The sequence below is a fragment of the Mercenaria mercenaria genome, chromosome 9 (assembly GCF_021730395.1).
Source record: "Mercenaria mercenaria strain notata chromosome 9, MADL_Memer_1, whole genome shotgun sequence".
Lineage (NCBI taxonomy): Eukaryota > Metazoa > Mollusca > Bivalvia > Venerida > Veneridae > Mercenaria > Mercenaria mercenaria.
In genome coordinates this window covers 58,424,777-58,440,552 of record NC_069369.1, presented here as the reverse complement: position 1 = coordinate 58,440,552, position 15,776 = coordinate 58,424,777, and the positions used below count along the sequence as shown (strand labels likewise).

General features: G+C 36.0%; 1 protein-coding gene across 1 annotated transcript; it reads right to left on the bottom strand.

The window, feature by feature from the left end:
- Nucleotides 1-295: 295 nt before the first annotated feature.
- On the bottom strand, nt 296-10,432 carry LOC123547219 (uncharacterized). Its single transcript, XM_045334144.2, has 2 exons — nt 10,302-10,432; nt 296-5,845 (listed from the first exon to the last, which is right to left on the bottom strand). The coding sequence occupies exon 2, from the start codon at nt 5,822-5,824 to the stop codon at nt 3,512-3,514; it is 2,313 nt and encodes a 770-aa protein (XP_045190079.2). The 5' UTR covers nt 5,825-5,845; nt 10,302-10,432; the 3' UTR covers nt 296-3,511.
- Between the last annotated feature and the right edge of the window lie 5,344 nt (nt 10,433-15,776).

Sequence of the window (15,776 nt, the reverse complement as noted above, 5' to 3'; positions counted from 1 at the left end):
TTTAGCAAGAATATTGATATATCTCAAAATGATAAGTAAGTTTAATAAATATGATAAAAACCTGTTCAAATACCAACATATATTAAATTAAAGAAAGAGCTGAATACGGTCTGCGTATCACATGAATAAGGGTGTGATAAGAGTCTTTTATGTAGAGAAGTGCTTTTTAAAAGATTTTCCTTGTTACAATTGTCGTCTGTATATGAAAAGGTTTCTTGCTTTTGTGACTTATTCAGATTGCATATTAAAATGAGTACTTGTTTGCTTTGATATATTTGTTATAAATTATTTAACTGATTTATCATATATGAATATTTTTCTTTAGTATGGTATGCAAATATTGAACTCAGTTGAAATCTGTTTTATAATATATATGCTATATAATGACTGAATTTCATTACACTGAAATGAAGGTACGCTGCATACAGTTTATCTATGTGATATGACTACGGACAAACTTTGCTTATGAAACAGAAATATTGAAATAATTACAATTGTATGTTTTGCTTGACCTTCACTTTTTTATAGGTGTGACGTCATTGTCCAAAGATTCATGAATAGCGAATATGCATTTGTTAAAGCGGGATCAGTTGGCCTATTTTAGAAATAAATAAAAATAATAAATAAAAAAATCCTTTAATTGATTTTTCTCATGTATTCTAATCAAACTTGATTTGTAGCATCTTAATTAGGCCCGCAGCCAATTTTGTTCAGCTGGGACATTTAACCCCTTTTAGGGGCTGCTAGAGCTAAAACTAGAAAAGTCTTTATACAGCGTCTCATGAACAGCTTGGTGGATCTTTGTCATACTTGGTCTGGAGCATCATTATAAGGTCCTCTTCCAAATTTATTTATATAGGAACTTGGGCCCTATTAGGGACCACTATAGCTAAAAGTAGATATGCCTTTCTTCGCATTAACCACTAAAATGTAATGGATTTTTTATCAAACTCGATGTGTAACAATATCGTAAGATCTCCTGCTATTTTGTTACAAATGGGGATAGGGACCAATTTAGCTAAAAATATTAACACGTTTAATGACCTCTTCTCATGAACCGCTTCATGAATCTTCATCAAACTACTGCTGTAATTATTCGTCTAAGGATAAACGAAACAAAATTGCAACCATACGAAACTTTTGCAAAAATTTTAAAGAGAACCATTTAAATTGTTAAAGTGCGGTGTTTAGTTTTGCAATTTGGAAAATGTTAGATGAAAGATGAATGTTAGATGAAAAATTCATAAACTTCTTTCCTTATTACAATTCGCCGACCATCATTTTTAAAGATATTTCTTGTTTAAAATGTCTTGATTAGTTTAAAAAAAAGATTTTGATCAGGTAATTTATTTTATAATTTTCAGCCATTTTGGACAACAAATGTTAACAGAATTTCAATTATAAAACTTCCAGAATATCTAAGTTACTTCCCTTTTCCTTTCAGGATATTTTACAGTTACTCCCTTTTCTTTTCATCCTAGCATTTTTATGTAATATTTTCTAAAATTGCATGGGTAAAAAGTTGTCACTGCACAGAATTTTACAAGAGGAAAAATACTTTTTGGCCATATATTTTATGTTTTGAACAAATTTTAAAAATTGAAAAGTATCATACTACTAACTATGGTAATTGATATATATCTTGAGAAATTAAAGCTCCAATGCACTTAAAACCCTGTTACAGATTTGGTAGATCGAACAGTTCTATGAAGACCAGTATCATGATGCAGTGATGCCATTAGTCAATCTCAACACTGAAACAACGAGTCGGAATGCTTGAGTTTAAGACTCTACTGTGGTACTGCTTTGTCTTCCTGTCTATATCTTGACACCACTTGCAGATGCAGCATTTGTTTGTAGCGAAATTGTGAAAAGAAGCGCAAAAACTAGACCATGATTCTGTACAATTATTTTTAGCTCACCAGAGCACGAAGTGCTCAAGGTGAGCTATTTATACCGGTCATTGTCCGGCGTCCGTCGGCGTCCGTCGTGTGTCGTCCGTCAACATTTGCCTTGTGAACACTCTAGAGGCCACATTTGTGACCCAATCTGGTCAAAAACTAGGTCAGAAGGCCAGATCAAAGGAAAAGATTGTGAACACTCTAGAGGCCACATTTGTGATCCAATCTTTATGAAACATGGTCAGAATGTTAGTCTTGATGATCTCTAGGTCAAAACTGGGTCTTGTTGGGTCAAAAACTAGGTAAGTAGGCCAGATCAAAGGAAAAGCTTGTGAACATTCTAAAGGCCACAGTTGTAGCCCAATATTTATGAAACTTAGTGAGAATGTTTGTCTTGATGATTTCTAGTTGAAGTTCGAATCCGGGTTATGTGGGGTCAAAAACTAGGTCACCCGGTCAAATCAAAGGAAAAGCTTGTGAACACTTTAGAGGCCACAGTTGTGACTCAATCTTTAAGAAACTTTGTCAGAATGTTTCTTGTAATGATTTCTAGGTCAAATTTGAAACTGGGTCATGTGGGGTTAAAAACTTGGTAACTAGGCCAGATCAAAGGAAACTCTTGTCAACATTCTAGAGACCACAATTTAAGTTTGTAACTCATTAGAATTAGTCAGAATGTTTGTCTTGATTATCTATAGGTCAAGTTCGAATCTGGGTTATGTGGGGTCAAAAACTAGGTCATCCGGTCAAATCAAAGGAAAAGCTTGTGAACACGCTAGAGGCCACTAGAGGCCACAGTTGTGACCCAATCTTTATGAAATTTGGTCAGAATGTTTGTCTTGATGACCTCTAGGCCAAGTTCGAGTCTGGATCATGTGGGATAAAAAACTAGGTCAGTAGGCCAGTTCAAACGAAAAGCTTGTGAACACTCTAGAGGCCAATGTTGTGACTCAATCTGTATGAAATTTGGTCAGAATGTTTGTCATAATGATTTTTAAAAAACTAGGTCAGTATGCAAGATCAAAGGAAAAGCTTGTGAACACTCTACAGGTCACAGTTGTGATCCAATATTTATGAAACTTTGTCAGAATGTTTGCCTTGATGATCTCTAGGTGAATTTTGAAACTGGGTCATGCGGGGTCAAAAAGTAGGCTAGTAGGCCAGATCAAAGGAAAAGCCTGTGAACACTCTATAGGCCACAGTTGTGTCTCAATCTTTATGAAACTTAGTCAGAATGTTTGTCTTGATGATTTCTAGGTCAAGTTTTAATCTGGGTCATTTAGGGTCAAAAACTAGTTCACATGGTAAAATCAAAGGAAAAGCTTGTGAACACTCTAAAGGCAACAGTTGTGACTCAATCTTTATGGAACTTGGTCAGAATGTTTGTCCTGATGATCTCTAGGGTAAATTCGAAACTGGCTCATGTGGGGTCAAAAACTAGGTCAGTAGGCAGATCAACTCTGGTGAGCGATATAGGGCCATCTTGGCCCTCTTGTTGATAAATATCAGCAAATTCTGGTTATTGCTTTAAGTTGTTTACATAAGTATCTCATATACTATTCAGCCATAAGAAGATAGTCTGATATAGTTCTGTAGCACTTACACAACTGCTACCATTTCAACTTACATATCAATAAAAAATTATTGTTCCAAGAACTAACATATAATTTCTTCTGTTCCCTATCAAGTGCTACACTCTCTGGTCTGTTGAGACCAACAGTTTTCTGCAAGAATCGGCTGGTTATGAAGTCTGATGAAACCAGGCATATTTTTGAGCTTTCAGAAGCAACAAGTAGTGATCCATCTTCTAGAACAGCAAGGCCACGCGGAGAATATAGTTTACTGTCTTCATATATACCTGTAACCTCTCCATTCAAACTTAGACAAGCTATTCTGTTAGAAGAATAGTAAGAATCAGAGACATAGATAAGATTTTTGCTGTCATCTACAGCAACATGGTTGAGCAGTTGAAAACTTTGATCATTCATTAATGTCATTAGAATGTCACCTTGCACTGTCAAGATCTCAACTTTTGCTGGGAAGCTAAATGTAACTACAAAGTTTTGATTGAAGTATGAAAGTCCATAACAGTTGCCTTTAACTTTGATTTGTCTTTTAGTAGACAACTGATCTGATATTGATAATACTTGGATCATATAGTTCCAAGGAATTGTTACTGCCAGTTCATCTGCTGGCAACAGTACCACATCCCATGGAGGAGAATTCAGTTTCATGTCAGATAAAATTCTAGATTGTTTTGTATCAACTATTTTAATGGAACTGTTTCCATTGTCAGCTATTGCAAGTCTGTCTTTGGAAATGATGGTCATTCCTCTGATGTAGCAGTCCTTACTATCTTGTTCTGTCTTTATATTTATTTTGCTAGATTGGGTGGCGGTAATGTTTTCATACACATCTGCTCCCCTGTTCTTTTGACCTTTAACCTCTGTCATGACGGTTTGTTGCTTTTGGCTGACACATTGTTTGTCAGAAACCTTTTTTGTGTTGGTATTTTGACCGTCTGCCTGTCTATCGAGATTTTCATGTTTTCTTTCCGTGACTGGTTCTTTAAGATGTTTGTATGGTTGTTCTTTTGCTGTGGTAGAAAGACACCTACCACCACCATATTGCTGTTGTATAAGCTGCCCTAAGCTGGTGTCTTCCAACAGCATTCTTTCTTTAGCCAAATTAGGTTCAAATGTGACATCAGAAACTGTGTTCTTTTCTTGCATTTGATCAACGAGTTCTGCATATCTTTTTATTTTGCCAGATTGGGTAGCTGTAATGTTGTCATCAACATTTGCTCTACTGTTCTTTTGACCTTTAACCTCTGTCATGATGGTTTGTTGCTTTTGGCTGATAGATTCTTTGTCAGAAACTTTTTTGGTGTTGGTATTTTGGCCTCCTGCCTGTCTATCGAGACTTTCATGTTTTCTTTCCGTGGCTGGTTCTTTATGTTTGTATGGTTCTTCTTTTGCTGATTTAGAAAGACACTCACTACCGACATCTAGCTGTAGTATAAGCTGTCCTAAGCTGGTTTCTTCCAACAGCATTCTTTCTATAGCCAAATTAGGTTCAAATGTGACATCAGAAACTGTGTTCTTTTCTTGCATTTGGTCAATGAGTCCTGCGTATTTTTTCAGATTATTTTCATTTTTCTTTACTTTGACAAACAGCTCATTTAATTTGCTTGTTTTATGTAATGTTTCAATATCATTCTGCATCTTTTGAACTTCAGTTGATACTTCATTGCACTCCGTTTCTACAGATTCAACTTTTGTGCTCTCTTTACCAAAGGTCTGCTCAATTTCTTGATTGAGCTCCATCTCCCATTTGTCCAAAGTATGATTGATGTGTTGTTTGAAGCTTCCAATTTGTTCCCTTACAGCATTCTGGCATTTCTTTATCTCCCTTTTGTTTTCTTTGGTTGTTACTGCAATTTCCTTACAGCTGTTAAATAGGGTTTTCAAAGAATGAAGAAGATTGGCATATTCTTTATAGGCAACAAAGTTTTCTGAAATATCTGGTATGTAGTCTACCTTGCACGCTCTGTGATTGATTGTAATACATGGACTGCATCCAAGGAAGGCATGGTCATGGCAGTAATACTTTATGATTTCCCCTTGATGTTTTGAACAGGGTTCAACTAGGTCATGTGCAACTGAAAGGGACCTTTGATACTTCTGAGATTTTGGCATTTTTGAACTATCCAGAAGGACATGGGTTCTGCAAGGGGCAGGTTTTCTGTGGCTTTTATAGCATGATTTACAGAGGTACTCGGCACAGTTCTGGCAGTAACCATAAGCTGGTACCCAGTGGCCTTTTTGTTCACATGGTATACAGTTACACTGAGCATCATCGTCAGAACCTTGAAGAACTGATATTGCTGGGAATTTACTTGCCCTTTTCCCAAATACTTCCATTTTCTTTACTGCGATGACACACTGAAAAGAAATTCAAGTATAAAAGATAAGACCATTTACTCTTCTGGTATACCTATATAAATGTTTTAGAAAAATGAATATCAAACAATTGAACCTGCCTTAGCAGCCTTAAGCAGCCAGTCAACTAGCTTCCTAAATTGACCATTTGTTCTAATTTACTTAAACTTGTCTGCGAATGAAGAAGAAGAAGAAGAAGAAGATTTAAACTTAAGCAGTCAGATTGTGCTGCTCCCTTTGATGGCTGCTTAAGACAAGTTTTCCTGTATTTGTCATTACAATGAAAATCACTGTTTGGGATATCAGAATATCCAAACATAAGGTAACATTATACAGGTATGACCTGACATTACTCTTAGACACATATCAGTGTCTTACATTTCCTCATTCAGTCATGGGTGTTGCCTAGTCTTAAATAACCAAAGTTATACAGCAAATTTGAAGAAAAGAACTTTAATTATTTCCAAACTTTTATTACATTTTATTGATAAGGCCTAAAAAGGATTGTTTGTTTCCGGTAACATGCTTTTTTATGGTACTTTCAGAAATTATTTTTGTGTAAAAAAATGAATACAAATAAGGGGGTTATGTCTTTAGAGCATCAGTAAATTGATTTACTAACATCACTGACCATATCTAAACCATAAAAAGTGCAGTTTTGCAACCTTTTGTTAAAAAGTTGAAAAAAAAAATCTCCAAGGCCATAAAAACCTTTTGAGTCGGGCCAAAAATTTAGGGTAGGTCGGGATACCGGAAACAATTCTTTAAGGGCTAATTAATTCATGTATACAGTAATCAGGGTTAAATATGGTCCCGCCCCAGGGGTCATATGGTTAACATAGATTTATATAGAGAAAAAACTTTGAAAATCTTCTTGTCCAAATCCACTAGGCCTAGGGATTTGCTATTTGGTTTGTAACATCATCTAGTGGTCCTCTACCAAGATTGTTCAAATTATCCCCCTAGAGTCAAATATGGTCCCGCCCCCGGGGTCATAATGTTTATATCGACTTATATAGGGGAAAAAATGAAAATCTTCTTGTCAAAAACCACAGGGCATAGGGCTTTGATATTTGGTATGTGACATCATCTAGTAGTCCTCAACCAAGAATTTTCGAATTATGCCTCTGGGGTGAAAAGTGGTCCCGCCCCGGGGGTCTCAAATTTTACATAGACTTGTATAGGAAAAAACTTTAAAAATCTTCTAGTCTTAAACCACAAGACATAGGCCTTTGATATTTGGTATGTAGCATTGCCTGGTGGTCCTCTACCAAGATTGTTCAAATTATTACCCTGGAATGAAAAGAGACCCCGCCCCGGGGGTCCCAATTTTATATAGACTTAGATAGAAAAAAACTTTAAAAATCTTCTTGTCTGAAACCACAAGACATAGGCCTTTGATATTTGGTATGTAGCATTGCCTTATAGTCTTCTACTAAAATTGTTCAGATTAAAATCCGGGGGTGAAAAGAGGCCTCATAGACTTATATAGGAAAGAACTTTAAAAAATATTTTGTTCTAAAACTCCAAGGCCTAGGCTTTTGATATTTGGTATGTTGCATTGCCTAGTGGTCCTTTACCAAGATGATTCAAATTATGCCCCTGAGGTGAAAAGAGGCCCCACCCAGGGGGTCTCAAGTTTTACATAGACTTATATAGGAAAAAACTTTAAAAATCTTCTTGCCTGAAACTGCAAGGCCTAGGCTTTTGATATTTGGTATGTTGCATTGCCTAATGGTCCTCTACCATAATTGGGGTGAAAAGAGACCCTGCCCCGGAGGCCCAAGTTTTACAAAGACTTATATTGGGAAAAGAATCTTCTTGTCTGAAAGTTCAAAGCTTAAGCCTTTGATATTTGGTATGTACTACTGCCTAGTGGTTCTCTAACAAGCTTGTTCAAATTATGCCCCCGGGGTGAAAAGAGGCCCCGCTCCGGGGGTCACTTGTATATGAGTTATATAGGAAAAAATACTTCAAAAACTATCTGATCATATTTCCTAGATTGTTTAATTATAATTACTTGATGACCCAAGTAATTAGGGGTCACTTGACTGTGACCTTGACCTACTGATCTACTTTCTTGTTTTTTAAGATATAGCCTTGAAATTTGGATGACAAGTACAGTTTTGCACACCGATCATAACAGCATAGAAATTTGGACCACCTCAGTAACTTTCGATAAAGATTTCAATGCTCATCTTTAATATTCTTAGCCCTGATCTACTGACCTATTTTCTTGTTTTTGAAGCTACAGCAAAGAGATCTGTATAACTTTTAAACAGATTTCAGTACTTATCTTGAAGAATCTTTACCATGACCTTCTGACCTAGTTTTGTTTTTGTTTTTGAAGCTTTAGCAAAGAATTTTGTTCAAACAAGCAATTAAGCTCAGGTGAGCGATATAGGGCCATCATGACCCTCTTGTTTTTCTATGCATGGACTTCTTTAGCATTTTATTTTGCATGCTCAGACATGAAAACAAGACAGTAACAACCAGGCATTTATCACATGCATTAATATCCTGTTCAACAACCTCCGAGCCAGGGGATACCCAACAGATCTTATACGCAATTTCATAAACCGGGCAGCAAAATTCGATGGACAGGACCTCCTCAAAAAATTAACAGGGACGAATACAACAAAAATCGTAACATTTATAGCTACCTTCTACCCATCCTGTCCTCAATCACAAAGAATATTCGAGACCTACATCAAAATTCTGTCGGAAAACAACTCAACAAACATCGTATATAATTCAAGAATCATCTCCCGACAGCCAACAAATATCGGAAACATTTTGGTGAAATCAGATATGGATCAATCAAACGAACAACAAGGAAGTTCCTCCAACAAACAGAACTGCGTTAGCTGCAAATACATGTAAAACACAACAACATTCAAAAGCACAGCTACAGGTGAAACATATAGGGTTAGGGATGCGTCACAGCACATGCAAAACGGCAAGTGTTATCTATCCTCTGCAAAAAATGCAATCTACAATACATGTATGTATGTCAGACTGGCAATTCTTTTTTACCAGTTTTATGGTCACATGGCAGATATACGAGGCAAAAAAGATTTCAAACCTCTTTCCCGCCATTTTACCGACACGGGACATGACATACACAATATCAATATCACAATAATCCCAATGACGCAATGTAACACAAACAACTGTCTATAAATTCAAGAAGTTTCAGAAAGAAAGCTGAGAACAAAAACGCCAGATGGCTTAAACCTGTTGTAACATGGAAGAAGTAAAGGAATGAATGTCGTATTTTTTTTGTTTTACACACTTGTAAAACCCGAAACCGAAGTATACATATCCGATAACGGCCGGAAGGCAAACCGAAGTACACATATCCGATAACAGGCCGTTATCGTAGATATGTGTACGAGGTTTCGGGTTTTACAAGTGTGTAAAACAAAACATTATGACATTTATTACTTTTGTTTCTTTTTAATGTCATTTTTTTCAAGTCAATCATTTTTAAGTATAAATAAAAAGTGAAAAAAAAGAAACAATGTTTTATGCAAGAAAAGCTACAGAGGCTGAAGTTAGGGAGGCTAAGGGTCTTCCTAAAAGAAGAGACCCACAATTATGTGAGACGTGTGGCGAACTATTTGAGAACCTTTCCCAATGTTATCAAAATAGTATCGACATCAAGGAACCCACGAAGATCGTCTATATGCCAGAAGAGACACCCTCAAAAGGCACTCCAAATTCGTGGATTTAATTCATGGATTTGAACAAACTTCGTTTGAGAGAATAAAAATCCGGAAGAAAACCACAACACCCAAGACAACAGCTACAAGCACATTCAACGTACAAGCTAAACCTAGAATCAAACTTGTAATGAGCAAACAGGGAGGAACAATACTGAACAAAGTCAACACCAAAACAACATCCACCAGGAAGCAGAAACCTACCAAACAAGAGATCCTCATAGAGAAGATGATTTTTCCAATGTTACGGCTAATCTCAACAATAACAATCACCAGATGTACCTCACCTTTAATTTCCAGATCAAGCAGCACGGAAACACTATGTCAGGATGAGTTTGGACAGTAAAGAGCAAATAATGAACAAATGATTGAAGTTGTAGCCATTTACAGACTCATACCTAATGGGATCTGTAGTTTGAATATTAATTCACGAATTGGAACTCTGCCAAAAGACACTTGAACTAGGCCAAATTTTATTTATTTTTAGTAACGTGTGATACCATTTTAAGTAACAACTTTTTAATTGATTATCCACCTTTTGTGTACTTTGCTCCGAATTTCTGACTACAAACTATCCTGAAGAAGCCCATTGTAGACCGAAACCGGTAGATCATAAATATAGTCCTCGTGTTTTGATATGTAGTTCTCTAGTTACATTGTGTTTTAAGTAGATCATGAAAATAAGGTGTAAAAAGAAAAGTACCAGTATTAAAAAATAGTTTAGCTTTGCTCACCTGCAAAAATCATTTATGATGAACACTCACACAGGCACTGGTTAACCACTTTCATTTTTGTTAAACTCCACTTCTGTTGAGAACAGCTTATGATGGTTTATTTTTCGATTACTTCCTGTTCGAATCCACCGTGATCAACTGGTAATGTTGATTTTCAGTACAGACCCAGAATGTGAGGTAAAAGTGACACCAATGTAGTCATTGCTTCCAAGTAATCTTCATTGTCTGAGTAAATTTATTTATAAAAGAAATCTTAACATGCTTCATGTGTAGAAAAGATAGCACTACCAGATTAAAGGTCCTTTTATCTAAGGAAAGTGCTATTTTCACAAACATTCTTGGCAATCGACTTTGAACATGTCTATCCTTCTTGTGTCTTGTATTGGCAAATGTGATAAGCAAACTGATAAACATCATTGGAGATTGATTAAGTTATATTATTAATAAGCATATTCTAATAAATACAACCAAGTCTGGTGTTAACTGAAAAATGGTAACACCAGTTGTATAGTACCTGTCATGCAAGTTACTATCACAAAAACTAATGTTGAATGGAAACTTCTCATGTTTATTCGGGTTTATAAAACTAGGTCATAGCATCATGTCCCATAACTCTGACATGTATTTTGCAAAATTATGCCCACTTTTGAACTTAAAAACTTCTGGTTAAAGTTTTGCATGCAAGTTACTCCAAAACTCTCCAAAACTAATGCATATATTTGTTTTAAACTCTATAGATATATTAACAGTTGGATTTAAGAAAAGATGCACCAGGAAAACAGAAGAAACACAAATACAGCTTCAGCTGAAAATACAGAATATCAAGGTATGAATTACGATCCCTTTTTTTTTGCCGGAGCGGTTACCCGAGGCTACAGCAGTAGAAGAATCAATTATCAATGAAGGTAACCCCGAAACCGATATAAAAATTATTAATATTTCGAATAGACACATAAATACAGCAGAAAGAACTATTTTGGAAAAGGTGTTAAAATTTACGCCTACACCGAGTGAAAAAACAATTGATGATATTACTTTAAATAAATTCACAAGGAAAATACGTTTAGTAGATTTTTTCATAATGTATGATAATAACTTCCGTTTTGTTGCGATTAACGTCATGATTTTAAGTCATAAGGCTTATTTCTAGCGTTAATGAAGGGGAAACACTTTTGTGCCTCTCCAATTATTTTCTCAGGCTCCTGTGTAGAATTAAACTAGCTTGATGCATTCCTCTCATAAAATAATTCTTCTCCAGTAGTATTTCAAATCCACAGCAGTGAGGGATAAGATGTTCATATTAAAAATCGGCAGCTTAGATGATGCGCGAAGTGCATCTTTTGAAGTGTTGAAAGCGCAAAAAACTGCTTTTTCATCTGGAGGAATAGACAAGTATTTGCAAATAAAAGTGATTCAGAGTCAAATCATTGTGTAACTGGGTTTTAAGATTAGTAAAATATTTTCTAACCAATATGTTTGTCAAGGTCACAGACGTCAGATAAACTTGATTAGTCAATTGATGTAAACATGGTTTACCTATCCGATAATCTACCCTTTTGATATAATGATATAATGACTTGATCCCAACAAATATTTCATTCCATCTTTACTCCAGTCTGCCAGCTTATTAGTATTGGTTATTTTCTAACATATTGGTTAGAAAATATTTTACTAATATTAAAACCCAGTTAATTATATTTGAAAGACTAAACGACAAATGTATGAAAGTGAAATCTCAATAAAATGAACAGTACTTTGGGCATAAAAATGTAAGTGGTAAACCGATTTGTTTTTATTTACTACGAAACTTGTCTCTTGGTGAAGACAGTAATATGCCTTTTTAGGGATACATGTATCAAGGGAGAAAATTGTCTTTAGCCTGCTGGCGGCAAGTGATTTTACCTTTGCGATCAGTGCAGACCAAGATCAGCCTGCACATCCTCATGGTCTGCACTGTTAGCTATTCAGTCAGTAAATTTTCAGTGAACACCCCTTTGAATAATAAGCGGTACTGCCCAGATTGAATAATGGACCAGTCCATTTTAGAAATATAGCAGGGTAAAGGTTACAAACATTTGTACTGTACATGCTTATCCCATGTCACATGACTTTTCTCTCTTACAGTAATTGGTATTGCAGGTCTTAACTTTTGATAGCTATAATTTCCTCTTATAATACTATTTCGTTTTCCCTTTAGAAGTCAATTGCAAGTTGGATGAATATATGACGATAACATCTTAGTTTATACTATTTTTTTAGGTCGATTGTGAAGTAAGTTCTAAAACTTATATTAACCACTCTCGACACATCTGATAGAATCCATCGCAACGAGGGAATAAGAGAAGAGACGTCAATTTCCCTTTTCATGCTGAGCGCCTAACAAGGGAGCCACTGGTACTATTTTTCACGTCTTTGGTTTGACGCGGCCGTGGATCGAACCCACGACCTCAAGCACTTGAAGCGGACGCTCAACCACTAGGCTGTCGAGTCGGAAAATATCCTTCAGTTGATGCCGAGACAAAATAAAAGTAAATATGGACTGTTTCCAGTCCTTAAAAACAGAGTAGCGCGTATATTCAAGCAGTGTAATCTGTAAAATATTTATAAGACATCATAACACCACTGACAGCATAACTAAAGCATAATTACAAATACGTGCTTATTCGTGCCTTACTGTTAAAATGGTATGACTTAATAAAATTTATTAATATAAGTGCTCCTCCCCATTATCTTCAGTGTTTATCACTTTCTGGAGGTTTCTTAAAAATCATTACATTCATCTCGCCTGACTGTTTACATATGAATTTTTTTCATATCCCCATACTGGGAAATAATTGATTCTTGAAATTGAAAATGCCCCATACAAGCATCAACCCTCGGCATTCACATTTTAGCTAGTTGCATTGCCAGACTTACTATATCTGACTACAAAACACATGCCGTCTGAAGATCCTGTTGCCCATTTTCACCATGGGATGCATTAGTTGATTTACTAATATAGAACTGGCAAACTGTCAAGAAGATCACAAACGAGTATTCGATTTCAATAGGCCTGTTCGTGGTAATGAAAAGTGCTTTAGGCACCCCGCATAACCTCTAGCACTGACGTAAAAATGCGGAACTATAGAACATACTTAAGGACCCCGTAGGACCAGAATAGATAACTAACACTACCTTAAAGACGATGTTGATATATTTAAACAACGATCGATCCTTTGCAAGCATTGAACACAACCGAGCAAATTTAAGCAGATTCAGACTTTTCCCATAGTGTGTAGAAGAAATGAAGAGTGAAGCGCATTTTCATGCCCAATGCATCGGCTATTTCAAAACTTTATATAAGGCCCAGCTATCTTGGCGACTTTTTATGGCTACCACAATGCACTTAAAATTGATGTTGAAATATCTTTAGAAGGTCAGTTGGAAGCATGGCACACTATCAAGCAAAAAACCAAAATACTCTATGTGATCGAGTCTGTTTAGGAGAGATAAGAAGTGTAACCCCTTTCGTTACCACTAGAACTAACTTCAGTCAAACTCTATATTAAGTACTTGGAATGGGCACGATGATCAAAACGTAATGAGTTACAGCAACTCTTAAGTCTAGTTCACGGCCTCCACAAGGCACTCAACAATTGGTGTTGTGATAATTAAATAAATAGAAAAGTATATTTGAAGGATAGACAGCTACAAAGCAAAATAATAGCAGACTTGGTTTGAGTCCCTTCTTTGGAGATTATGACAAGTGCAGCCGCTTTGCGACTATTGTAGTATTTTCTTGTAAAAGTGCATTGAATTCACTCCCAAGATCACAAAGAAACGTGCATTGAATTCACTCCCAAGATCACAAAGAAACGTGCATTGAATTCACTCCCAATATCACAAAGAAAAGCGCATTGAATTCACTCCCAAGATCACAAAGGACATGAAACAACCATGATTCAAAATAAGATGAGATATTTAAACAAGAGGGCCATAGTGACCCTAAATTGCTCACCTGAAATTGACTATTAGACCTTGAAATAATTTAAGCTAAACAGTTTGAACAGTTTGAGAGAGGACCTTATAATGATGCTACAGACCGAGTTTGATGAAGATCCGTCGAGCAGTTCATGAAAAGAAGTCATTAAAGTTTTGCTTTTTTTTCAATTTTCAACTGTGGGGCACCTAAAAGGGACCAAGCTAAATCATTTAAACAATCTGCCAGGATGCTACTGACCAAGTTTGGTATAATTCTAACCAGATTGTTCGAGATAAGTATTGAAATCTGTACATGTGACTCAAATTTCTTTTCAGAAAGTAGGTGAGTAGGTCATGGTAAAGATTAGATAACTACCGAAATCTGTATGAAAAAGTATACAGGACGTCCAAATCTCTTTACTGTCGCTTCGAAAACGAGAAAGAAGGACAGTAGGTCAGGGTTAAGAACATTAAACATGAGTATTGAAATCTATATCAAAAGTTACACGTGTTGTCAAAATTTATACTTGTGGTCCAAATTTCTTTGCCATTGCTCCAAAAACAAATAAGCCCATGTAAAACAAGGGACCACCCGGGTGTGGCCTATATCGATCCCAGGGTCATGATTTGAACAACCTTGGTATAGAACCACTAGAGCATGCAACATACCAAATATCTAAGCTCTGGGCTAAATGGTTTCAGAATTTTAAAAAAGTTTTTTACCTGTATATTAAGCTAATGTAAACACTGTTAACCCCGGTGCGCAGTCAATTTTGACCCCAGGGTCATGATTTGAACAAACTTGATAGTTGACCACTAGACAATACTAAATACCCAATATCTAAAGTCTGGGTCTTATCGTTCTGGACACGAAGATTTCTAAACATCTTTTCTATATAAGTCAATGAAAAACAAGGGACCCCGCGGGCGTGGCATATATTGACCCCAGCGTCATAATTTGAATAATCTTGGTAGACAACAACTAGAGTATGCCACATACTAAATATCTAAGCTCTGTGCCTTATGGTTTAAGACAAGAATGTTTAAGGGTTTTCCCTATGCAAGTCTATTTAAAACACGTGCCACCCGGGGCGGGGCAATTTTTAGGGAGATGATTTGAACTATCTTGGTACAGGACAATACGATGCTACATACAAAAAATCAAACCCAGGCCATGTTGTTTTGTACAAGAAGATTATCAAAGTTTTCCCTATAGAAGTCTATATAAACCGTGTGACTTCGTGCTCAGGTGAGTTAAAAGGGAAGAACGAGCAAACTGTTGCAAATACAATTGACATTTAATCATACACCTGTTCGACTACTCATGTTTTAGTTACGTATCAAGGGCTGCGCAAAAAATTAATCATGAAGATTATCAATTTCAGTAATATATATTTCATAGAAAATGTATTTTGTTTTATACTTCTTTGGTATCGTAGAGCAAAAGATATTTTGTCAAATAAACCAAAAAACCTTGGGAATCTAAATTTAATGATAGCTTAATTAAGCACATAT

Excerpts from the sequence above, each read along its gene's own strand:
- LOC123547219 (XM_045334144.2), bottom strand. The coding sequence starts at position 5,824 with ATGGAAGTATTTGGGAAAAGGGCAAGTAAATTCCCAGCAATATCAGTT.